Source organism: Thalassophryne amazonica, chromosome 16 (genome assembly GCF_902500255.1).
Source record: "Thalassophryne amazonica chromosome 16, fThaAma1.1, whole genome shotgun sequence".
NCBI lineage: Eukaryota > Metazoa > Chordata > Actinopteri > Batrachoidiformes > Batrachoididae > Thalassophryne > Thalassophryne amazonica.
Window position 1 is genome coordinate 31,244,465 of NC_047118.1, and position 27,309 is coordinate 31,271,773.

General features: G+C 41.7%; 1 protein-coding gene across 1 annotated transcript in view; it reads right to left on the reverse strand.

Annotated features, from left to right (window-relative positions):
• Positions 1 to 2,109: 2,109 nt before the first annotated feature.
• Positions 2,110 to 27,309, reverse strand: part of cramp1 (cramped chromatin regulator homolog 1) — a 39,269-nt gene continuing 14,069 nt past the window's right edge. The window contains 11 exon segments of the mRNA XM_034189577.1: positions 2,110 to 2,488; positions 2,582 to 2,727; positions 8,975 to 9,142; positions 11,586 to 11,796; positions 12,019 to 12,176; positions 12,819 to 12,929; positions 14,838 to 14,919; positions 17,473 to 17,547; positions 18,089 to 18,261; positions 18,748 to 18,925; positions 19,485 to 20,426. Coding sequence (XP_034045468.1) covers positions 2,375 to 2,488; positions 2,582 to 2,727; positions 8,975 to 9,142; positions 11,586 to 11,796; positions 12,019 to 12,176; positions 12,819 to 12,929; positions 14,838 to 14,919; positions 17,473 to 17,547; positions 18,089 to 18,261; positions 18,748 to 18,925; positions 19,485 to 20,426 — 2,358 coding nt within the window. The 3' untranslated portion in view covers positions 2,110 to 2,374.

Genomic DNA, 27,309 nt, shown 5'->3' on the forward strand with positions numbered 1-27,309 from the left:
ATGTCAAAAGCCCAAGTGCATGAACTGTTTCCATCCTCTTCACTAATAAGTCGATTGCCAAAGAGAGGCTGGTTCAGTAAGACCCGGACCCTCCTCTGCAGTCTACTCGTAATGCCTCAGTGGACAAGGTAAGTAGCTAACCTTGTATTAATCAGTCATCTTAAAAACATTTATTTACATTGAGTGAGGTAAACGTGTGCACGTTTAGCGCCACACTGATACGGAATGTGCAACGGAACACTTCCTATGAGGTTTTCACCTGTTAAGTATCAACAAGAAGCGGTTTAACTTGTTACTGCCATTCGATAACAATTAGCCGGTTCGCTTCTGCTTGCTAGCGGCCATCAATAATACCAGGATTAATTTTTGTCCCAGCTGAAAAGATGGCTCCCAAAACAAAAACGTAACCCTCTTTAAAGTCTGCCATGAATAAAACTCACAGTCCAACAAGGAAATTACTGCAGATGATCACATCTGACAATCTCTAAGAACACAGGTCAGTCCTTAAAATTTAAGCAGTTAAACCTGAACTGGTCACAAAGGCGGTCAAGAACAAATCTATATATTGCAGTATTGTGCACTATGTATGCCTCAGAGGCTGCTGCAGCAGCTGAAACGCCCTCTTTTGTGAGCTCGCTAATCTTTCACTTCAAATCCTGTGCCGGTGGTTGGGATATGAACTGCATATTGCGGCAGGGTTGCACAATTTAAGGGTAGAAGTTCAAAATGAGAAGACTGGTGTCCAGAGAGCAGGAAGAGATCATTTTGTTCATATGGTGCATCTGGAAAGTATTCACAATGCTTCACTTCTTCCACATTTTATATTACAGTCTTATTCCAAAATGGATGAAATTTTATTTTTTTTTCCTCAAAATTCTACACACAATACCCCATAATGACTGATTTTTATTGTATTTTTTTTTTTAGGTTTTTGCAAATGTATTAAAAATTTTATAAAAAACAAACAATGAAATCACATGTATGTAAGCATTCATAGCCTTTGACATGAAGCTCAAAAACTGACCTCAGCTGCCTCCCGTTTCCACTGATCATCCTTGAGATCTTTCTACAGCTTAATTGGGATAAATTCAGTTGATTGGACATGATTTGGAAAGGCACACACCTGTCTACATATAAGGTCCCACAGTTGACAGTGCGTGTAAGAGCAAAAACCAAGCATGAAGTCCTTAGTCAGGGAGGTGACCAAGACCCTGATGGTCACTCTGTTACATTCACTCTGTTGAATGCTCCAGCAATCCTCTGTGGAAAGAGGAGTATCTTCCAGAAGGACAACAATCTCTGCAGCAATCCACCAATCAGGCCTGTATGGTAGAGTGGCCAGATGGAACCCACTCCTTAATAAAAGGCACATGGCAGCCCATCTGGAACTCAAAGACCATGAGAAACAAAATTCTCTGGTCTGAGGAGACAAAGATTTAACTCTTTGGTGTGAATGCCAGGCGTCATGTTTGGAGGAAACCAGGCACCATCCTTACAGTGAAGCATCATGCTGTGGGGATGTTTTTCAGCAGCAGGAACTGGGAGACTAGTCAGGATTGAGGGAAAGATGAATGCAGCAATGCACAGAGACATCCTGGATAAAAACCTGCTCTTGACCTCAGACTGGGGTGACTGTTCATCTTTCAGCAGGGCAACTGAGTGGCCCATCCAGAGCCCAGACCTGAATCTGATTGAACATCTCTGGAGAGATCTGAAAATGGCTGTGCACCGACACTCCCCATCCAACCTGATGGAGCTTGAGAGTTGCTGCAAAGAACTGCAAAACTGCCCAAAGATATGTGCACCAATCCTGTGGCATCATATTCAGAAGGCTGTAATTGCTGCCAAAGGTGCATCAACAAAGTATTGAGCAAAGTATGTACATGTGATTTTGTAGTTTATTTTTAATAAATTTGCAAAACAAACATACTTTTTTGTTGACATTATGGAGTGTGGTGAGTAGAATTTTAAGGGAAAAAATGAGATGACTATTTTGGAATAAGCTTGTAAGATAAAATGTGGAAAAAGTGAAGCGCTGTGAATACTTTCTGGATGCACTGTATATGGCATAGCATTATTCTGTACATGAGGTTATGTTTTGCATATGCATTTGTTTTTTCTAAAGTGTTTCTTTTTAAAAAAGGCATTTCACAAAAAAAGTTTGAGTGAAACAAACGTGTTTCTAACTCATTTAACGATGTGACTCTTGTCTAAAGTTCATCGTTATTATTGCACTTTTACCAAAAAAAAAAAAAAAGTCTGGGATGGCTTTGGGGCACTGGTCTGTTGCTGAACTCCTGCTTCTACCTAAAGAGGAAGACAGCAGCATGGTAACAGACTGCAGGTGGGCGGTGCCTGTTCGCCCCTTCTGTCCTCACGGCGGTGGAATTGATGGCTCGGTCACTGCCAGCTCCTGTGCCAGGTCGTTGAAGCGAGCGATGTAGTCCACACTACTCTCGCTCATCATACATGCAAGCTGAGAGTCCATCTACACAGAACCAAACAGAGTTCATCCAACGCGCCTGACACCAAGAGTGAAACGAGCATATTTAAGAAAAAAAACCAAAACATTTCAACTAACCTCTGCCACATCAGGAAGGCCACGGGACTGGAAGGAATCATGTGAGTTGCAGTCTAGGAGGCTAGGACCCAGCAAAGCTGTACCACTGGAGGGGACAGAAGGGGTGACAGCGGCTCTCCTCCCCTTATCAGGAGACACCATGCTGGCTGAGAGGAAAAGATAAGCAGATTATGAATGGAAGGGACGTAATCTATGAAGCATCACTGCAAGAGGAAAAGTGTAGCGGGGGGTGACCATTCAACATCTGACAGCACAAAGCTGTGTGTAAATATTCACTTACACCATGAGCTGTCAGTCAAAGTGCTTATGTACTAGTATATGACGTACAAGTGAACATGGAGTTTTGTGCAGAGTATCTCATGAGTCCAACAGGACAACAGAAGCAGACCCTGCATATTTGATACAGAGACTTCAGGCAGTTGCTGAAAGCTGAAAACTCAAACCACTGACTTTATGCCTCCGGGAGCTACATTGCACAAGATCACCTGCATAATCATCATTATAGGTCCATTTAAAGTCAGAATCATACTACTGACGATCAGCACACTGCTTTGTGCAACATCGGCAATTTGCAGGGTGGGGTGTTTCATTTTTTTTTTTAAACAGGTGCAGCTGACCTCTGCCACCTGTTTTTTTTTTGTTTGTTTTGTTTTTTAAAGAACTCTAAATCAACATTGTGAAAGCACAAAATGTTATTTGTACTGTGAACATTTACTGAATCGACAGTGATGAAGTGGATAAGAACTTTTAGTTCTGGAAAAGCTTGTGCAAAGTGGGAAATAACAGAATGTGAGGTAATTTAAGTGATAGAAAATGTTCAAAGACAAGATATCAAAATTCGAGCAGACTAAAGTGGAATGCTGGGAATTTACAACCCAAGCTCTGTTTTTAGATGTTTTGGGGTTCACCTTTTGACTCAGGACAATTAAACTAACTGGCGTAATACTGATTGAGAAGGCACTATCACAGGCTAACTGGGTAATGAATGTAAATACATTGCAAAAACACTCGGAAAAAAGCACTGGGGAGGGCAGCTAGGCTAAGGTAAGGGGTTACCTTTATAATCTATAGATGGGATGACCGGTCGTAATAGTCAACTACAATTAGCTAACAATCCGACTATTTTTATTAGTCAACTAGTTGACTTATTAGTCGACTAGTCGAAAGCCATTTATTAAGTTCATTTAACCTTTAAAGCTGGAGTGCCAGGAAGCATATTGAAATTGAGACGATTGTTAGAATTTTGATGGGGACCAAAGTAATTTTGTTCGTTAGTGTGAATATAAAGGATTCCCAAAATATTAGTCTGAATGTGATTAAAATTTGTCCATATCGAAGCAAATTCTGAATTATTGGCACGTGCCAAAAATTCGAAAGCCAGAGAATTTAAAACTGAAGAAGGCAAGATGGAGGAGAGAGACAGGAGAAGTGGAAGAAAGCGAGGAAGACCGGCGATATACACAGAAAGTGCGAAGAAAAGCTGTCATTTGGAGCGAGAAAAAAAGATCAACAACGGTGAACATTGGGAACCAAAGAGATCGTCGGGAGCCACTACGACAGAAGACTGGCGATCGAACTCACGAGGATTCTGCAGCGCTGCTTTTGGACAGGTGAGTTGCCTGGTGACTGGTGTCTGACGGTGTACAGTTACGGTTATTATCTGGGTATCTGAGTTATTCCGGCTTGAATTCGTCTGCTTTGACGTTTGCTGGGGTGAAATGTGCTATGGATTTCCCTCAAATTATGTATGTTCCCACAAATTAAAAATTCCCCCAAAAATGTAATGGGTTCTAAATATAATGTAGTTTATATATTAAACTTCAGACTATATTTTATCTATTGAAGATTGCCGATATTCCAGCTTTAAAAGAACAGACCTGCTGCAGCTGCCGCTACTCCTTTCACTCAGTGAAGAATGTGTAGCCTCCGTCCCACCGAGTGAAGAAGGAGCCACGCACCCTTTTTTTTTTGTTTCATGAGCTATCGTGGCATTATAGTGGCTCAGAGTGGCTCTTAGAGGCATTATCTTCAGTTTACGAGGCTCCTCTCTGAGCGTGGCGCTAATTTCAAGATGTTCAAAATTTAGCAACAACAGCGTGGCGCAGTTTGTGTTCGAGTTACTGCGACGGCTTAGAGGCATTTGCGTGGTGCTTACGAGTCTGCAAAAAAGTCCATTATCCGTGCGCCTGGCACCTTCGAAGGACCTGAGAGGCTATTTTTTGAGCGGCTCCTCCTCTTGCGCACACAATTGCACCTGCTCTGTGTGCTGGACTCTATATATTTTGTAGTGGATTAATCATTTTCTGCCAAACCTTGGATGCTGAAAACACCTCTAATCACTTCTGGAATTAATGGATCACATGAGCTCCACTGTGTGTGCGCACTGAGGCAGTGACTCATCATCACGCTTCAAACGAGCATTTAGGCAGAATGCCAGCTCACAAAAGAGTGATATTTCAGTCAATATTGGACAAACACAAAGTTAAAATTTGGGTGACTGCGTGAAAGTGGATGTGAGTTTAAAGCCATGGAAGATAATAACTCCAGTGGAGCAGCTAAGAGCAGGAGCTGTGCGGCAACACAGGTGGAGAGCGTGCAAAAGAGCGATTTTGAAGACATAACACAAAGTTAAAAGTTGTATCATGGTGACTTGTAAGCTGCAGAAGATATATATATATATATATATATATATATATATATATATAAAATGATCCACAGGTGTATATAATAAAACGGCCACCTCATTCTATATGCAGAACGGCACCGCGCGCAAAAGAGTGCTTTTGCAGAAATAAATGGACGAACACAGTGAAAAGTGGATTCACGTTGGAAAAATGATTGTGTTTAAAGCCAGGGAAAAAATAAAGCCAGCAAGCCACGGATGTAAAGGAAGCAAGAGCAGAGAGGCGGCTGTCCATGAAAGGACAACAGCAGCGCGCGCGCAAAAGAGCGGTTTTGTAGAAATAAACAAACACAAAGTTAAAGTGGATTCAGGTTGTAAAAATGATTGTGCTTAAAGCCAGGGAAAAAATAAAGCCAGCAAGCCACGGATGTAAAGGAAGCCACTTAGAAAGAGCAGAGAGGCAGCTGTCCATGAAAGGACAACAGCAGCGCGCGCGCAAAAGAGCGATTTTGCAGAAATAAACGGACAATGTTTTGTGTGTTTAAAGCCGCAAAAAAAAAAAAAAAAAAGCCAGAGAGCCGCGGAGCCAGCGAGGAGCACAGAGGCGGCGCTCCAGGAACCCGTGGTTCAGGTCTAGCTGGTCTGGTGCATTACAGGTGGACAGCAGCCTGGCGCACAGCGCACAGCTGCGGAACTGTGATGGAGTGTCTATTTTTGGACTGCATTTAAAAAATAATTAAAAAAAAAGGGACATCTTTAAATGCTGCTGTGAATCTGTGAATTAAAAACCCACACTTTAAAGGGACCAGGTGTGGGAGGGCTGGAGGTTTGGACCAAACTTGCCTAAACGTGCGCCAACATGGCGTTATCATGGTGCTATCATGGCACCACGTGGCTCAGTGTGGCTGATGCGAGCCATTCGAGGCTGTAATGACAGGTGGTCGTGGCTCACTAGAGGCTGGTACGTGGCACATGCAGGGTACAGAGAGGCACATAGTGGCACCTTCATAGTGGATACGTGATAGATGAAAACGTGGGTCATTCTTCAAATAATCACCCCACACCCATGCGTGGCTCCTTCTTCAGCCTTCATTATTCGGTGGGACCGAGGCTTGTGTGAACTTTGGCAGGTCAATAGTCATCTCAAATGGGTCGTCTATGCAGGTATTGCCTTCATGCTAATGCTGTTTTTTGATTTTGTGCTTATATTTGTTAAAATAAATGTCACATTTGAGTGACAATAGAGGGCATTCTGTTCTATTTTCATTTGTCATCCCAACACCAATATAATCTGTCATCTTAAAAAGTTTGTTTCCATTTACAGAGCTAAATATGTACACATTTACCTCTACAGGGATCCTCTCTGTGCTACAAGATGCTTTTAATGTCATTTTTTGCCTGTTTAATGATGACAAGAAACAGTTTAGTGAGTGGTTTTAAGCTTGCACCCTGCCATTAAATTAATTAGCCAGTTAGTCCATAACAGGGTGTGTTCTAAATCAACATGGCAAAGCTTAATTTTGTTAAGCACACACACACACACACACACACACACACACACACACACACACACACACACACACACACACACACACACACACACACACACACACACACACACACACACACACACACACACACACACACAAGTCTAAAAACAAGGTAGAGGTAGCAACATATAAAACTTCTTCTTAAGCCAGTTTGTTTATGCCAGCAAGTTTAATTATGCCGGAATGGAAACCTCCACTGAGGTTTTTTTTCCCCCTCAATTTGTTTTAATAGGATTCTTTAAAAAGCATTTTATGGGATGTGCTGGAAATAATTGTTAAGTCTGTGAATAACACACTAAGTATTGCTGATGATCCAGGAGTCATCACTGTAACACTGACACAAAATGTGGCATTTTTTGATCATTTGTGTGTCAAAGTAACAAATATTAATAACTGAAGAACATGTCACGACTGAGAAATGCATTTTAGTCCAGAAAAACCGTGTTGCAGCTTGTGCGTCTCCTCTCACTTCTTCGTCTCTATGTGCAAATGTTTTTGAGTGTGTGTGCCTTTTCTCTACACCTCGCCATCCCAATAAATCATCTGCCAACTAAGCTAGGCAGAGGTTATGTTTTCACCCCATTTGTTTGTTTGTGAACAGCCTGGAACCCCCAATTTTTCATATATCATTATTATTATCGTTATTTACAAAGGATTCATAACCTGATAGGCAAGAACTGATTCAATTATCAGGGTCAAAGGTCAAAGTCAGGAAAAATCTTGGAAAAATTCTCATCCTTTAACATTGAACAACTTTTAAAAAAAATCAACTGTCAAAAAAGATTGTATTTCTTTCATATTTTAGAGTGTTGTATAGGATGGCATCCTTTACTGACTGAAAGAGCGACCCGGATTACAGATTTTGTAACAATTTAAATTTAACATTGAGCTGTGGAGACTCCCACAAGTTGAGAATGCAGACTGGGCTTTTTTGGTGTGCCACAGAGTGTGCATGTTGGCATCTGGCACAATGAGTTTGGACAGAAAACAAAAAAACAAACAAACAAACAAAAAAACACACACACACAAAAAAAAAAAAAAAAACACGAGGAGGACATGAAAAGGAGAGAAGCAGCTTCAATGCTGAAATACAGAAAGCGGTCCTCATCAAGAGCATCATACAAACAAAAACAGATTTTTATTGTTATTATTTATTTAAAAATCTGCATTCAGAGCCCTGGACACTTCTATATGCAGCAATGTTAAGTGAGCCAAAGATGCAAAGCATAAACAGAGGAAAACTCCTTTTAATGTGTTCATACAATATTAATATAAGCTTGAGTAATTTCCTGATAGTTATCACAGAAGATAAAAGGTGCAAACTACATGGGTGAGTGTACTGTATATATGGCACATTCCAAAGCGGCAAAATAATGAGGTTTTCTGGTAATTATTTCACCCCACTTCCCGATATAAATCCTGTGCTGCCTGAATAATTTATGCAATAAGGGATTTATCAATCAATCAATCAATCATACTGCTTGCATGATGAGAAAATATTTTGCAACTTTGGCGCGCTAGTGACCACGACTCCACAAAAAGGTGAGAAACCAGACTGTGAATCAGCAATCTACAGGAAACTGGTCTCGTCGGTATTTTATCTTTTCTCCGCTTGCTCAGAACAACTCTACAAGTTTTGCCAGACGTGTGCCAGCAGCACGGCTCTGACCAAAGCTCGGAGTGCTTACTCTCGTCAAACAAACTGGACTTTGCAGCTTTAATGCGCTTTGCACCGTCCAGACTGTGACACCTGTCTACAAGACAAATGTCCGGGTACGTTGTGGAGAAACTGCAACTGGGGGGTTGCATAGGTTGCCGCAGACACGTCCTCCGTCCTCTTTGAGAAGAAGCACCACGGTTCAGTACCACGGACAGCTCCCGCGGGGAGTGACAGCAAAAAGGACGACTGAGAAATTTCTTCCACATACACACAGCCACCATGCACCAATGTTGCCACCATTGTGTGCATCAGTGCCTTTTGCAAATGAGTCTTATATATGTGACTGCAACTTTTCCCCCTACAAAGTCCACCACCCTATTCTTGAGGGGGCACCAAAGGAAACTGTCAGCACCTCTCCTAAATGACCAACAGTCTCATCTCTGTGTGACTAAGGCTTTTGGTGCAATTAAAATTACAAAGAAATGTACACAAAGCCTTTATGTGTGTGTGTGTGTGTGTGTGTGTGTGTGTGTGTGTGTGTGTTTAAGAGAAATATTTACAGAGGAGGCATCCTAGTGTGGAGTCGGACGAGTCGCTGGGGTACCACTGGGGGTCGTGGCTGGGTGAGGGAATCCAGCCCCGGGACGGGCTGACGGAGGGGGAGGAGGCCAACAGCTTGGAAGTGTCGCTGTTGGTCAGCTTGGCTGGAGAGAGACCAGCCTCTTCACCTGCACGGAGAAACCACAGAAACCATCTAACAGCCACTTATATTACACATAAAACACTCCACAAACTCCACTGGTCAGTTTAGTTCAAGGCTTGAGAAGATAAACAACCAGCCAGGTGAGCATAAACTAAAATCCTTCTCATTAAAGAGTCAATTAGTAGACCGAATATTGCCGTAGTCTACAAAGGCTGGTGATCAAGGAATCATTCTCAAAACTTTTCAGTATCATATACTGTCAGCGAAAATCTGCATTTCAGCGTTATTTCTACAGGAGGTATAAAAAAAAAAAAAAAGGGTAATTGGACACCGTGAACTTATGTACGTTTTTTCCCCCAAAACAACTCAATTTTACAAATCCTCCCTTTGTTGTTTCTGATCATTATTATTAATAATACTACTAGGAATGTCATGTTCTTCACTGGCAGTTTTATATACTCTAAAGCAAAACAACACTGCAAATTAAACTTCTGTCATGTTGCTCAGAATTTATTTAATCTTTTAAATTTTACAACTTTCTGGTGGCTTTGAAAGGCACATTTTAATTAAACAAAAAAAGCCATAATGCCACCATTTATCATAGCCAAAATATGTAAAAACAGAAATTACAGTCACACTTCAATTTTAGAACTATTTAATCATGTGCACTAAACATTTCTGTCGTAAAAATATCCAAACCTAAGTTTCCAAGGAATGTGCATGCTCGTGCACATACAGACCATGACGATTTTTACCATTTGGTAATTTTTATCTTTTTTTTTTTTTTTTTTGAGAGGGGGGTGATATTACTTTATTCTATGTCGAGTTTTATTTAATTATCATTTAATTATCCACAAATAAACAATTTGCTGTCAAAAATGAATAACTGTCAGGGCTGTGAAATGAAAATTATGAAATCCAAGGAAAATTTGCAGGGGGTCTGGGGGGCATAGGCCCCCAAGAGCCGGGGTTTCGGGCCCTGTGGGATCCCAGAAACCAAATAAATTTTTTATCTAATGATACATTTTCAGCATCTCCTGGAACAACAACAAAAAAAAAAATCTCAAAATTAGTGCATATTTAAATGGTCCTGTATTCAACCTTTCATTTGAACATTCAATGATCATGTTGAAATAAGAGAATATTACATGGAAGTAGGACCTGGAATGATTTTCCTTTTAATTGTAAACCAAATTATGCATTAACTCAGAACAATTAAACTACATGAAATTCATGAAGACTGAAAAGACTGTTAAAGCATTTCAAAAACCACAGCTAAAGAGCTTGTAGAATATTTTGAAAATCAGGGTAAAATATCAATAACATACCTTATAGTAAAAAAGCAACATATTCTTGAGTAAATTCATGTAAATCCACTCAAAGCCTCAGTCTTTTTTCCAATGAAAGAAAGTCAAGATTAATAAAAAAAAAAAAAGTCACATAATCTTTTCTAAAATCCTTTTTGAACAGCACAATATTTATTTTCCAGAGAGAGAAAAATTCTTACAGTGTTTCCTGATGGCACAGTTCACTTTTCCTGTTTCTTTTATCTTTCAGGCGTGTTCATGAAGCCAGCGACAATTCCACAGATTCTTGTCCTTATCAGACTTTTTCAAACAGTCTTTCTCTCCTCCTTCTGACGTCGGTCCGTGACACAGACATGCTGCACAATTCTTCTTTTAAAAACTTGAGAGATCTAAAAGTTTGCAATGTCCACATGCTACGTTTAGCTTAAGCGTCACACAGGAGCCACACAGCATCATCACAGCAACCAACCAGCCCTGCTTTACGACAACGGTCGTAACAGGCAGGCTTTGAGAGGGATTGTTCTCCTCAAAACCTCCGGATCTGAGGACACTGATTTGTATCTCTAACACACAGATCAGTGTCCGCAGACCGCCACGTACTTATAAAACTTGCACGATGTTGTAAAAAAAAGAGAACACTTTGCGATAGATGATCATGATTACAGAGTAAAACACTAACACCCACCCATGATGAAATCTGCAGAATTTCGCAGATCCACTGAGTTTTCACAGCCCTGACTGTGCATTCCTCAGTAAAACTGAAAAGCCTTGAAGGACTTGGCTGAAACAAACAGTCGTGACAAAAATTCAGCGAATCTTTGAATTGCAACATGGACCAAAGAGGAAAGAACGGAAAGAACAGAAATATCACTACGAGAGATGGAATACAAAAAGAAGCAGTTTTTTGAGAGATAAATGATCAAAGAATTAAGCATACATTAAACATATATTACAGTTATGACATAACTGTTATACGGCAAAAAAAAAAAAGTTCTCTCTACTTTTTTGCCATGACCGTTCTGTTTCTGCTGAGGTGTGGGACTTGCAGATGCAGTGAAATGAGGCCACAGTGAGTATAAATGCAACAAGAGTGTTAAAAAAAAAAACACCCAGAAACTGCTTGGAGTTCAGAGTATTATCACAGACAACAAACAGACTTACCAAAATGTAATAGCGTGGATGCACCGTAATGGGCGGAGTTGATGGCAAGCTCGATAATGGAGTCACTGATATGGGCCTGCGGGTCTCCGGGAGTCAGAGCCTCTTCAGGGGGGCCGGGAAGAGACAGATCCAAGAGTGAGGCTACGCTGGATGATGAGAGGAGAGAGTCTCCACCACCTGTCATGCCAAGGGAGGGGGGAGGCAGACCATTCTGCAGAGGAAGCAACAGCTAATGGTGTCATTTGGCACCATTTGAGAAGCACAGAGCTCACAAAGTGCGTCTACCTACAACAAACCCAGGCTTTAATTTTAAACCGTAAGCCCTCCAAACATCACCCTTACCATACTTATACCACTGATCAGTAAAACATAGCATTGCTTGTAAGATTAAAAGCAAACAAACGGTGAAATAAAGCTCGTTTTTTGTGCTTACCTCTGGAACACTGTGCTGCAGAACTTGAGAATCTGGTTCAGGCTCCACAATGGGTGACGTGTCGAGCAGAGTGCTGCTCTCAACGGCAGGAGATTCCAGTTCCACACAGGGATTGACAGGAATGATGCCTGCAGACTTGGCTGCCAGGTCAATGGTACCTGAAAAATGAAAAATCAGGGTTGAAATAAAAATTTTTTTTAAACCTTATTTACGGAATGAGGTTTAAATACGGCACCCTGACATCGGGGTGAATGTGAGGCATAATTGTAAAGCGCTTTGAGCGTCTGATGCAGATGGAAAAGCGCTATATAAATGCAGTCCATTTACCATTTACGGAATATATCATGCACGTCCCACGTGTACATGCAGTAACAAAAACAAACATGAGGTGCAAAACAGATGTGAAAAATACACAGTTGCCTCTTTGGCAGTGAAACACAGACTGATTTGAATGTAAAAATGGAAATCAGGGAAATCTCTGTTGTGCGAACAGACACATTTTTCCTCTTGAAGGGTTCAAATGAAACAGGATTCCATCTGCAAACCTGACCAGTACAGTTCTTATTCCACACCAGAATGTAATCAAGCAAAATCATTTTTACATATTTTGGAAGTACGGTTCTTCAAGTTTCTTGCACTAAGATTTAAATGATGTAGGTGGTACAGTCAGAGGATGGTGACGTTAAGATGCGAGAGGAGAGAGTAAAACTAAAACCTTAGAAATGCAGGGTTAAAGTAAATTCTTGCCACAATCTAAAAATTGTATGACCACAAACAGACAGATATAAATCTTTACATACTGGAGAGCTGGCTGGATGTTGTAGAGCTGGAGGCTGCAGGGACGGCTTTAGAGACTAGGGGGCGGCCCAAAGGAGCCAGACGGGCCTGGATTGGCCGAAATGATCCTGTTCCTGACAGAAGAAACAGTAAGAGAGAAATTTTTAAAAAATTATATTGAACAATTTCTAGGAAACATATGGGCTTGTTGACAGTAATTTCAGTAATAACACGCAAGATGTTCTACAGACAAGCGAACTAACTGTACAGTGGATATCAAATACCCAAAATTATTACTGTGGTTTCTGGAAGTACCATATTTTCCGGACTATAAGTCGCACTTTTTTACATGTTTTGGCCGGGGGTGCGACCTATACTCCGGTGCGACTTATAAATGAAAAATATACCGGTAGGATCTCAATTAATTTACTGTAACAAAACAATTTTACGTGACAGAGTCAATCTATGTTTTAAAATGGCCACCAGAAAAGGAAATGCAATGCATCATGGCCACTGTAGTATGGCGGCCGTCCTATAAGTCACGCTGGTCGCGATAACCAATCAGAGAACAGAACGTTGGACGCGTATTCCTCACCTCACCCACAGCGTGTGAAGCTGACGAATACGGTGCTTGCTGTTATTCCGGCATGGCGAACAAAACAGCTTCAACCCTTGGATATCAGTGTGAGCAGAGTGTTTAAGTTGACGCTGAGAGCTGCGTGGGAGCACCGGGTGAGCGACGGGGGAGGATTAGCGTGTGCACTTGGAAGGAGCTGGCGTCGAAGATTGTGAATAGCGTTTGAAGCAGACGAACATGGTGTTTATTCCGGGACGGCTAACAAAACAGCTTCAACCCTTGGATATCAGTGTGAGCAGAGTTGACGCTGAGAGCTGCATGGGAGCACTGAGCGACGGCGGAGGATTAGCGTCTGCACTTGGAAGGAGCTGGATCGACACCGCTGGGTGGTCATGAGCTGTGCAGGTAGGTGCTGCATGGTTCGGTTCGCAATGTGGTCCGCAAAATACAAACATATCTGTAGGTAAATGCAGCTCACGAGAGGGCACTCAAGGCTTGTGTGACTGTTCCTGCGACTTCTGACTACCATAGAAAAATAAAAATTTCAACGTTACTGATAACTTAAGACAACGGAGAAGGCCCGAAAAAATGCCACCAAAAAGAAAATCATACTCTGCAGATTGTAAGTTACGACTGGTGAAATATGCATCTGAAAACGGTAGCCGTCACAATATTATCATCTGAACTTTTCATGTTAAGTTAACATACCTGTATGTCCATGGGACTTATAGTCCAGTGCAACTTATTTATGGTTTATTTTTCTTTATAATGGATAAAGTGGCTGGTGCGACTTATACTCCGGTGCGACTTATAGTCCGGAAAATACGGTACTCTTAGCATGGGTCATTAATTGTGAAATTTTAACTACTACATCATAAATCACAGGTGTAGTGGGTGGCACGGTGGGCTTAGTGGTTAGCACTGTTGCTTCACAGCAATAAAGTCATGGGCTCGATTCCCACCTGGAGCCTTTCTGTGTGGAGTTTGAATGTTCTCCCTGTGTTTGTGTGGGTTCTCTCCAGGTGCTCCTGCTTCCTTCCACATCCACTGACATTCAAGTTAGGTGGATCTGAAACTGTATGCGTGCGCAAATGTGTTTGGTTGTCTATATGTGGCTCTGCAACAGACTGAAACCTTTCAGTCAACCCACACTTTAAAAATACAATTGCATAAAAAAAAGGTTTTGACTCACTATTTAAAAATAACCTTTTGTTTTCTAAACATTATTCCTTAATTATTATTTCCTAAATTATTAATCCCAAAATTGCTCCCACTGTGCAGTTGAGCACCTTGTGTGGCAGCACCCTGACAAGGATGTGCGTGTGTGTGTGTGAATGGGTAAATATGAGGCATCACTGCACATTAAAAAGCTATGTAAATCCATTTACATGTGCTTATGTAAAGATAATCTCCATGTTGTAGCCTGAGCATAATGTGTTATCAGATTGTGATGTGTGAGGTGTACCTGTGGCAGAGGAGTTCGACAGGATGGAGAAGGAGCAGACATGCTGAGGAGTGTCTCCAGTGGTTCGAGGGAGCAACGTTCGCTGTGGACAACAAGAAGCACATGAATTAATACACTGATTAAACTTTTGTCCCATACTGACAAAGCAGAAAGGCACATGCACCATTACTTTGGTGTGGCCGTTTCAACGACATGTGCATTCAAATCCTTAAATAATTTAAATAAAAGAAATGAGCACAGTTGCCCAACAGCACAAATCAACCAGTCTCTTTTAAATAGGCATTAAAATATTCACAAGTCATTCATTACCTTTAAGACACTGCAAACTCAGTGACGTTAGCTTCACTGTCCAAAATGAAAAGCTTTATTTCCCCCCTCCCCTTACACAAAGTAAAACACCACACCATGAAACCGCCTTGAGTCCTGCGTGGCAACCACCCGGGGAGACAACTGATCCATCCCCACCTTTCGAAAGTACACATTAATTTGCTACAACCAGGTGAAACATCGCCTTGGACTTCTCCACACTGTGGGGTACCCAACACTGAGGCGCCTACAGTACATGCTGGATCACATACAAAGAAACGGACCACGTCGTAGCTGCTGCTGTCTCATAATGCGACTGACACTCCTCATCTGAGTCTCCCTATGTAACTGCTCATTTGACACAAAAGTCATTCCAGTGGTATCCAAGAATCCTTGGTACCAAAGACGTCCAGTCGTTTCCTTCGGTCACTGGTTAGCATCCAAGTCTCACACCAAATGGTAAGACAGGAAGGTCCAGGTCCCAAAAGATTTGCACCTTCGTTCTCCTTCAAAAAGTATCAGCATCATGAAACATCTCTGTCCAGTGAAGTCAAGACTCCATAAGCTGTTCCCAGATGTCCCCGAAACCTCAAAAGCCAAGAACCCACAGGCATGAATGTCACTGCTTAGGAAAGTAAAAGTCTCTACAAGTTCAACATCTTGAACCAGAACAATCGCAAACCCAGAAATTTTCTCCATAACAGCCCTCTTGTGGGCGTTATTTGTGTTAAGAGGGCACAACAGAAAGCTATGTTCTGACTGCAGGTCAACTGTGGCCCAGATCCAATGTTTTTTCCTCATGTGTGACTCAGATTTGATTTTTTTGAACAGCACAAGTGACATGGAACTAGAATGTTTACACTTCAGATTTTGGCCACTTCCATATGTGGCCTGGAATTGGATATACAGTAAATCTGAATTTTTGCGATGTGACCTCAGTCTGAATGGTCGTATCAAAATTCATGCGGCTTTGACGTCACTGTTGACTGGTGTTTGTCACCAGAGGTGGGATGAAGTCACTGTCAAGTCATTCTCAAGTCATCAATCTGCAAGTCCCAAATCAAGTCTCAAGTCAGCTTGCAAACAATTGGTGGTCATGACTTGAAACTTGCTTATTCATGACTTGAGTGACCTGATGGTGACTTTGTCCCACCTCTGTTTATCACAAATCCACAAGGTGGCAGTCACTGCACAAATATCGGACCATGCCCTTAACATCCTGAAAATTGTGGACGTCAAGTTCAGTTCGAAGCCACCACTCCTGTCTCTGACCACAGCATGTGAGAATTTCCACTCATTGCTCACAGAGCTGCTCACACCCCCATTTCACCAGTCCGCCACAACAGTCAAGTGTCACCTCGCTCACTACTCGATCCAGGAAAAAAAAAAAAAAAAAGGATCTGCATTCTATTTAAATTTTAGCTTAAAGTGTAGTGTGGCATTAAAATATCTGATCAGGCAAATATTGGTGTGGTTGTGGATCATTCACACATGCACACAGATCAGCACCAAGCTACAACAGACAGAAAAATGATCCTCATACAGGAAACATTAAATAATTCACACCTTTTACTGGACTGTCTATGAAGATACACACATTGAAATACAAATACGATAAAAAAAAACAAAAACAAAGACAAAAGTCATTTCAATGACTGAAAAAAGTCACATGACTGCCGTATTCAAGAAAGTCACTTTTTTTGCTATGCACTTTTAAACTCACAGAGAACTGTGACTCATAGAATAATAATGAGGAGGTGAGTAAGTAATTATATATTTATATTCTTAAGTTGATAACACGTTAGACACCAAGCGCACTTTGAGTGAGGTGCTGTGGTTCTAAGCACCCCCCCAAAAAATACAAGCAAAAGAAAGTAAAAAAATAAAAGCCTGGTGTGAGAATATTAAGTCAATATCAAAGAAAAGTGATGAGGAAAGAGCAACGCAGCTGAAAGGCAGCACCACACATGCACAACTACTGTGTGCGACATCCCGCTCTGAAATATACATGCACGCTTGGTGTGACCGGGTCCAGTCCCAGCCCAGTATGTTGTGGACTGAGTCAGATAAGTTCAAGCTCTACTGTTTTCATCTGTGTGATGACATTTTTGCTGGGGTTTTTTTTCCAGTTCAGTTCAGGATGGTGAACAGTTCAAACTGGAATCTGATATTGGGCACATTAAAAATAATAATGTGAACAGGACGACAACAAAAGCTACAAAATCACATCTGAGCAGTCGATCGGAGGTGAGCAGTGTGAACGTAGTGTCCGATAATGTGCTCACTGTGACATCACAGACTAGAAGATAGACCTCTCCGTTTCACTTACCTGCACAACAAGTGGTTTCCGAAGTTGTCTATTTCGAGGTTTTCTATGCCGAGAAAGGAAAAGATCTGACTGCATCTACAAAGAAAAAAATAGAGTAAACTGAATAATTATTGTATAAATGTAATTCATAAGTAGGTGGATAATTTATATGCTCAGTATTGTCCCTATTATTTTGCGGTTTTCAAAATGCACCGCTCTACTTCTTCACTGACTTTGATAATACAGCTTATGTTTCATATCAGGGATACCAGATAATACCTTAAATAAATTCACTCACACACGGATCCTAATTGTCAAATGTGAAAGCCAAAATCAGTTGGAGGTTCTGTGTCAGTCTGTCAAGCAATTTTTCACTACACATTCAAAACAACAGGAGTTTTTTGTTTGTTTTTCATCTTAATCCATGATTCAAAGAGGATCAGAAATACAACTAATGTTGCCTTCAGTAATTTGAGCCAAGTTCAGTTCACATACCAGTAACTCAACCTGTTGATTGTTTAACTACATAAGCAACAGTGACGCATTAAAAAAGTGCATTTTGCTACATTATCCAAACACTTCTGTGGCCTTTATTTTCACCAGTGTGTCAGGTCTGTGTGCGCACTGAAAGGCTTACGCTGATCGAGTCGAGTTGTTGTTTTAAGGCCAGCTCAGCTTCTTTGTTGGGTGAGAACATTCTAGAGTGGCGCGAGCTGTTCGGGGGCAACGTGGTGGGTACTGCGAATACGCCGCCTTCTGACTCGCTTCCTACTGTCGACCCCAGCAGTGAGCGAGGCAAATTGCGCCCGCCTGGCAAAAACAAGAACAAGTTAGATATCCCGTGGTCAGGAAACCACCTGACAATACTAACATTAGATCCATTAGATCTAGAAACTCTTTGTGCTCAATTCCAAATGATACAAGGAATTGTACTTTATCTGGACAGACTTTTTCTTTAACAACTGAAAATAAAACCAGTATTTCAACAGTCATATGAACAGTGTGCATCGCCAATACACACAATCACGAAAATGCCAAGTGGATAGAAGACTTAAAAATCTAAAAAAAAAAAAAAAATGTTTATTGTTGTCCCTTATTTTATGAATATCCAAAACCTATTACTGTCTTTAACACCTTATATTCCAGGAAAATTTTACAACCACCGTGTAATTTATTAAACAGCACCAAAACCATAAAAAAAAAAAAAAAAAAAAAAAAAAAAAAATCAACGCTCAAGTTAAGTTCCTGACAGATACCAGCAGGTGTAAATTCTGGGTACAAGAGAGCCACAAATACCAGAGATTCCTGTGTTTGACAAGTGTATCTTGGCCCCACGGACTGAAGCCTGCTGCCGGCCAAAGTTGGGGCTGCGCACGCCTGTTATGGCCCCCTTTCCTGGAGGTGTCAATGTCTGGCTCTGCTCCTCCTGAAGGGTCTTGAGTGGTGATGTTGCAGTGGAGCACATTTCTGGAGCCTGGAGGAAAAGACCCTTCAATGAGGGCATCTGCTCTACATTCAGACTTCTGAATAATCATGATCACATCATTTTTAAAAGGTGGATCAGAGTTTAGGAAGACATTTACAACAGCATGCAATCTCCTGTCTTCCTTCAGCAGCTTGAATACCATCTATTGGTCTCTTAAGTCCAGCATTGGTGTGTAATCAAAGTCTGTTTTTGCCTCACTTTGATAACTCAGAATTCAAAAAGAAAACCAACTGCACAACAGTGTGTTGTTGGCAAACCAGTACATTAAGCGATAGCCTTTAGCCTAGTTATTGTGGATAAAACAGACTTTGTCAACAGAGTGTCATGTCACTGCATTTTTTTCAGCTTCTATTCAATATGCTTGTAAACTCACAAACATCTAGTTCCCAAAAGATTTGCTAAAAACTATCAGTAAGTACCTTTGGCTTCTCCCTTGTTTTTACTTGAGGTCACCACAGCAGATCCAAGGTGGATCAATAACATGCTAAATGGTTATGTAGTGCTCAGCAAGAATCATGACATTTTTAAACCAATATATCATCCTTACCAAAGGTTTGGGGTTGACTTCTGTAGCAACCAGCCTTAGCAGGCACTGCAAAACGTGGTGTGTCCGGTTTGGCGGTCTAGTCTGAGGCTTTGAGGTGTGTCCATTTTCTTGGGTGTTGGATGAAACTATGATGGGCTGCCACTCGTATTCTAGCTGCAGTTTGCCAGGCTTTCCAAACATCAGGTAGAGTTCTGCCAGGGTAACGTTCTCAGAGTCATGGATACTCCACCCATCCTCCCTGATCTGCTCAACAGTCCGTTCTTTAGCCGGCGGGGCAGAGCCATGGAGCGCTCCTTCTTCTGCGCCGGTCACCAGAGGTTTGGACGGAGGAGTCGGGTTGGCCTCAGGAGAAGAGGTGATCTGCTCTTCGTTGCACTGCTCTGATGAGGTCTCTGCACTGCTACATAACTTGTCCTTACATTTGGTCACAGCTAAAGCACCAATGACCTCCAAAGCAGCACAGGTCTTTCCCACCTCAGTGGGGCCGATTCCTTCTTCCCTGGGTGCCGCAGTCTGCTGCGAGTAAGCAGGGACAGACCCAGACTGAAATCTGCTCTCATCTGTCTTTGCAGAACCATCTGAAGAAGGCTCAGAATTTGGGGGCTCAGTTCGATGGCCATCACCCAATGCAGTGACTGAAGTGCTACCAACAGCAGCAGCGCCTCCCCGGCCAGATTTGTTGCCAGTCCGAGCTGTTGGAGTTGTGTGAATACCTAAGATCTGAGCAGCAGGCAATTCCTTGGAGTTGGGCCGATTCTTGCCACTTTCCAGCCAGTGTACAGTACAGGAAGCCTTTGAGTGGACTACACGTGCCACACCAGGCAGTGTGGTCAAAGTAGTGCTGTCAGCTGGGAAAAGAACGAGCTCTTCCTGCTGTGATTTGCCAGGAGACGTGTTGGACTCATTGCCCTCCAGAGTCTCTCTCTCCATAAGGCTTTTCAGCTGAAAGCATCAGTGTCAAGGAGTGAGCCAAAACCTGGTGTCTCTGACAATGAATGAAAACGTGTCCCTTAACAATTAGTGTTTTTTAAAGAAGAAGAAGAGGAAAAGAAAAAAAAAAAAAAAAAAGCATAAACCCTAATTAGGCAGCACGGTGGCTTAGCGCTGTTGCATCGCAACAAGAAGGTCATGGGATAATTTCCCACCTGTGGTCTTTCTGTGTGGAGTTTGCATGTTCTCTACGTGTTTGTGGGGGTTCCCTCCAGGTGCTCCGGCTTCCTCCCACATCCAAAGACATACAGGTTAGATAGATTGGAAACCTTGAATTGTAGGTGTGTGTGCAGGTGTGAATGTGTTTGTTTGTCTATATGTGGCCCTGCGACAGACCGGCGTCCTGCCCAGAGTGTACCCCACCTCACACCCTATGACTGCAAGGGTAGGCTCCAGCCCTGTGACCCTTATTTGGAGTAAGCAGGTATAGACAATGGATGGATAAATCCTAATTACTTTTGTTTAGATTCAATATGACAACATATCAATCAATCAATCAATTTTTTTTTATATAGCGCCAAATCACAACAAACAGTTGCCCCAAGGCGCTTTATATTGTAAGGCAAGGCCATACAATAATTATGTACGGTCAAAACGACCCCCTGTGAGCAAGCACTTGGCTACAGTGGGAAGGAAAAACTCCCTTTAACAGGAAGAAACCTCCAGCAGAACCAGGCTCAGGGAGGGGCAGTCTTCTGCTGGGACTGGTTGGGGCTGAGGGAGAGAACCAGGAAAAAGACATGCTGTGGAGGGGAGCAGAGATCGATCACTAATGATTAAATGCAGAGTGGTGCATACAGAGCAAAAAGAGAAAGAAACAGTGCATCATGGGAACCCCCCAGCAGTCTACGTCTATAGCAGCATAACTAAGGGATGGTTCAGGGTCACCTGATCCAGCCCTAACTATAAGCTTTAGCAAAAATGAAAGTTTTAAGCCTAATCTTAAAAGTAGAGAGGGTGTCTGTGTCCCTGATCTGAATTGGGAGCTGGTTCCACAGGAGAGGAGCCTGAAAGCTGAAGGCTCTGCCTCCCATTCTACTCTTACAAACCCTAGGAACTACAAGTAAGCCTGCAGTCTGAGAGCGAAGCGCTCTATTGGGGTGATATGGTACTACGAGGTCCCTAAGATAAGATGGGACCTGATTATTCAAAACCTTATAAGTAAGAAGAAGAATTTTAAATTCTATTCTAGAATTAACAGGAAGCCAATGAAGAGAGGCCAATATGGGTGAGATATGCTCTCTCCTTCTAGTCCCCGTTAGTACTCTAGCTGCAGCATTTTGAATTAATTGAAGGCTTTTTAGGGAACTTTTAGGACAACCTGATAATAATGAATTACAATAGTCCAGCCTAGAGGAAATAAATGCATGAATTAGTTTTTCAGCATCACTCTGAGACAAGACCTTTCTAATTTTAGAGATATTGCGTAAATGCAAAAAAGCAGTCCTACATATTTGTTTAATATGCGCGTTGAATGACATATCCTGATCAAAAATGACTCCAAGATTTCTCACAGTATTACTAGAGGTCAGGGTAATGCCATCCAGAGTAAGGATCTGGTTAGACACCATGTTTCTAAGATTTGTGGGGCCAAGTACAGAACTTCAGTTTTATCTGAGTTTAAAAGCAGGAAATTAGAGGTCATCCATGTCTTTATGTCTGTAAGACAATCCTGCAGTTTAGCTAATTGGTGTGTGTCCTCTGGCTTCATGGATAGATAAAGCTGGGTATCATCTGCGTAACAATGAAAATTTAAGCAATACCGTCTAATAATACTGCCTAAGGGAAGCATGTATAAAGTGAATAAAATTGGTCCTAGCACAGAACCTTGTGGAACTCCATAATTAACTTTAGTCTGTGAAGAAGATTCCCCATTTACATGAACAAATTGTAATCTATTAGACAAATATGATTCAAACCACCGCAGCGCAGTGCCTTTAATACCTATGGCATGCTCTAATCGCTGTAATAAAATTTTATGGTCAACAGTATCAAAAGCAGCACTGAGGTCTAACAGAACAAGCACAGAGATGAGTTCACTGTCCGAGGCCATAAGATCATTTGTAACCTTCACTAATGCTGTTTCTGTACTATGATGAATTCTAAAACCTGACTGAAACTCTTCAAATAGACCATTCCTCTGCAGATGATCAGTTAGCTGTTTTACAACTACCCTTTCAAGAATTTTTGAGAGAAAAGGAAGGTTGGAGATTGGCCTATAATTAGCTAAGATAGCTGGGTCAAGTGATGGCTTTTTAAGTAATGGTTTAATTACTGCCACCTTAAAAGCCTGTGGTACAAAGCCAACTAACAAAGATAGATTGATCATATTTAAGATCGAAGCATTAAATAATGGTAGGGCTTCCTTGAGCAGCCTGGTAGGAATGGGGTCTAATAGACATGTTGATGGTTTGGATGAAGTAACTAATGAAAATAACTCAGAACAATCGGAGAGAAAGAGTCTAACAAAATACCGGCATCACTGAGAGCAGCCAAAGATAACGATACGTCTTTGGGATGGCTATGAGTAATTTTTTCTCTAATAGTTAAAATTTTGTTAGCAAAGAAAGTCATGAAGTCATTACTAGTTAAAGTTAATGGAATACTCAGCTCAATAGAGCTCTGACTCTTTGTCAGCCTGGCTACAGTGCTGAAAAGAAACCTGGGGTTGTTCTTATTTTCTTCAATTAGTGATGAGTAGAAAGATGTCCTAGCTTTACGGAGGGCTTTTTTATAGAGCAACAGACTCTTTTTCCAGGCTAAGTGAAGATCTTCTAAATTAGTGAGACGCCATTTCCTCTCCAACTTACGGGTTATCTGCTTTAAGCTACGAGTTTGTGAGTTATACCACGGAGTCAGGCACTTCTGATTTAAAGCTCTCTTTTTCAGAGGAGCTACAGCATCCAAAGTTGTCTTCAATGAGGATGTAAAACTATTGACGAGATACTCTATCTCACTTACAGAGTTTAGGTAGCTACTCTGCACTGTGTTGGTATATGGCATTAGAGAACATAAAGAAGGAATCATATCCTTAAACCTAGTTACAGCGCTTTCTGAAAGACTTCTAGTGTAATGAAACTTATTCCCCACTGCTGGGTAGTCCATCAGAGTAAATGTAAATGTTATTAAGAAATGATCAGACAGAAGGGAGTTTTCAGGGAATACTGTTAAGTCTTCTATTCCCATACCATAAGTCAGAACAAGATCTAAGATATGATTAAAGTGGTGGGTGGACTCATTTACATTTTGAGCAAAGCCAATAGAGTCTAATAATAGATTAAATGCAGTGTTGAGGCTGTCATTCTCAGCATCTGTGTGGATGTTAAAATCGCCCACTATAATTATCTTATCTGAGCTAAGCACTAAGTCAGACAAAAGGTCTGAAAATTCACAGAGCAACTCACAGTAACGACCAGGTGGACGAGAGATAATAACAAATAAAACTGGTTTTTGGGACTTCCAATTTGGATGGACAAGACTAAGAGTCAAGCTTTCAAATGAATTAAAGCTCTGTCTGGGTTTTTGATTAATTAATAAGCTGGAATGGAAGATTGCTGCTAATCCTCTGCCTCGGCCCGTGCTACGAGCATTCTGGCAGTTAGTGTGACTCGGGGGTGTTGACTCATTTAAACTAACATATTCATCCTGCTGTAACCAGGTTTCTGTAAGGCAGAATAAATCAATATGTTGATCAATTATTATATCATTTACCAACAGGGACTTAGAAGAGAGAGACCTAATGTTTAATAGACCACATTTAACTGTTTTAGTCTGTGGTGCAGTTGAAGGTGCTATATTATTTTTTTCTTTTTGAATTTTTATGCTTAAATAGATTTTTGCTGGTTATTGGTGGTCTGGGAGCAGACACCGTCTCTACGGGGATGGGGTAATGAGGGGATGGCAGGGGGAGAGAAGCTGCAGAGAGGTGTGTAAGACTACAACTCTGCTTCCTGGTCCCAACCCTGGATAGTCACGGTTTGGAGGATTTAAGAAAATTGGCCTGATTTCTAGAAATGAGAGCTGCTCCATCCAAAGTGGGATGGATGCCGTCTCTCCTAACAAGACCAGGTTTTCCCCAGAAGCTTTGCCAATTATCTATGAAGCCCACCTCATTTTTTGGACACCACTCAGACAGCCAGCAATTCAAGGAGAACATGCGGCTAAACATGTCACTCCCGGTCCGATTGGGGAGGGGCCCAGAGAAAACTACAGAGTCCGACATTGTTTTTGCAAAGTTACACACCGATTCAATGTTAATTTTAGTAACCTCCGATTGGCGTAACCGGGTGTCATTACTGCCGACGTGAATTACAATCTTACCAAATTTACGCTTAGTCTTAGCCAGCAGTTTCAAATTTCCTTCAATGTCGCCTGCTCTGGCCCCCGGAAGACAATTGACTATGGTTGCTGGTGTCGCTAACTTCACATTTCTCAAAACAGAGTCGCCAATAACCAGAGTTTGATCCTCGGCGGGTGTGTCGTAGAGTGGGGAAAAACGGTTAGAAATGTGAACAGGTTGGCGGTGTACACGGGGCTTCTGTTTAGGACTACGCTTCCTCCTCACAGTCACCCAGTCGGCCTGCTTTCCCGGCTGCTCGGGATCTGCCAGAGGGAAACTAACGGCGGCTAAGCTACCTTGGTCTGCACCGACTACAGGGGCCTGGTTAGCTGTAGAATTTTCCACGGTGCGGAGCCGAGTCTCCAATTCGCCCAGCCTGGCCTCCAAAGCTACGAATAAGCTACACTTATTACAAGTACCGTTACTGCTAAAGGAGGCCGAGGAATAACTAAACATTTCACACCCAGAGCAGAAAAGTGCGGGAGAGACAGGAGAAGCCACCATGCTAAACCGGCTAAGAGCTAGTAGCTGCGCTAAGCTAGCGGATTCCTAAAAACACACAAAGTGAATAATGTGTAAATAATTTAGAGGTGATTCAGCAGAAGGAGTGCTTTAGTTAAGGCACGTGAAGATTACACTGTGAAACAAATCGTTATCTAGATAACTAGATCAATCTAACTGCGCAGATTAAACAGCTAACAGATACAGCAAAACACCGCTGTATCCAGTGTATCCAGCCAACATTCTTGCAATAATTGAATCGAAGCTTAGTGAAGGTGAACAATCAGCAAGACCGACGTGACAGACGATGCAGCGGTGGTTTATTGTTAACTAAAAATTGATGTAAGAAAACGGTATGTTACCATAAACATATGGCCAGCTGTGTGGCTGAAGAATTCGTAGCAGGGTATGTAGACATTTAGCTCTTCAAGTGTTGATGTTGGCAGCTGTGGTGAAGCTAATCAAGCAAGCAAAGGTAAACGCAGACCACAACTACAAACTTGGTAAGAATAAGCTGTGGTCACCACCACCCCCCCACGCTCACTAGAATCACCATCATTAATTTTAGCACTAATCTTAGCAGCTCACTGAAACTGATCATCAACGCTCACCAACTCACAGATGCACAAACGAATGAGACTTACTGCTGTGTTTCAACTCAACAATGATTTTTTCAACTCTACTGATTGTCTTCTGCTGCAGTCTGATCATTTTTGGTGTATTATGACTGCCAAGGACGCAATAAAATCATAGGCATTTATTTATTTGTCTGCCTGTCTGTTAGCAGGATTATGTCAAGACTACTGCACTGATTTTGACTAAATTTTCACCACAGACAGATATTCGGCCGTGGAAGACTCCATTAAATTTTGGAGGTGATCCGGATCCAGGATCAAGATTTCACTTTATACAGGCTTTGAAGGATTATGTAAAAAAACAAACAAAAACTACTTCACAGATTCTTACCAAATTGCACCACAGATAAGATATTAGAGCATGAAAGACTCCACTGAATTTTGGAAGTGACCCAGAGCAGGTGTTGCAGACCGAATGGTCCCCCTAAAAATCTGACCAACTTGATGACGCAGTTCACGGATTATCACCTCATTTCTGCTTCAATCTGCACACCAGTCATCATCTATCTCAGTGACAGATATCTGAAGCTTTTGCACAACAATCATTTCCACATAAATTCAGCATTATTTCATCATAAAAGGGAGCAGAAGTGATCAGAGCACTGCGGCTAAACAAGCTGCTAGCTGATGTGTTTACTGCGCATCGGACATTTCAAAGCATCACGGAATTTCGTCTTTTTTCTGCTTGAAACGGCCTTGTTTCTGCTTAAAACTGACTTTAGAATGATTTAAGAGGTTTTACCTTTATCATCTGAGGGTTAATAATCCCATTAATCCATATGATTGATTTGAGTGAAGAGACTCCGTCTCAGATGTGCTGCTGTGGTCCAAAATGACGCATGTGCAGATGCAAAAGGCGGACTGATTTTTAGGGTGGACCATTCTGTCTCCGACCACCGAACTGGGGGACATCAAAAATCTTGGATCACTCTTGTTTTGTGTGTGTAACTGAGAAGTTGGAACTGTCTTTTGTGTGTTATGTGCAATTGTTGTCAGGGGTTTTTGTAGGAAAATTTCACAAGGAATCGACACCAGATGCGAGGCAGCAGAGCAACCTAACAGCAACAAGACCTGTAGCCAGGATCGGCTGGGGGGTCTTTTTTGGTGAAAGTGGACATTTGTTGACAGGGGGTCTGGGGGCCACTATATAACATTTTATGAAAATTAACAGTTCACTTATTAAATTAAGTCATAGTAATTACTTGACAATCAAAATCAATTAAAAAAGAAATGAATGAATGACTTTGTTCTTTTTTATTGGGGAGGGGGGCGCTCAGCCTTTCTTAGGTACAAGTAAGGGGGAAAAGAAAGGAAGAAAAAAGGTTGGGTACCACTGGATTAATTGCATAATTCTTAGTTA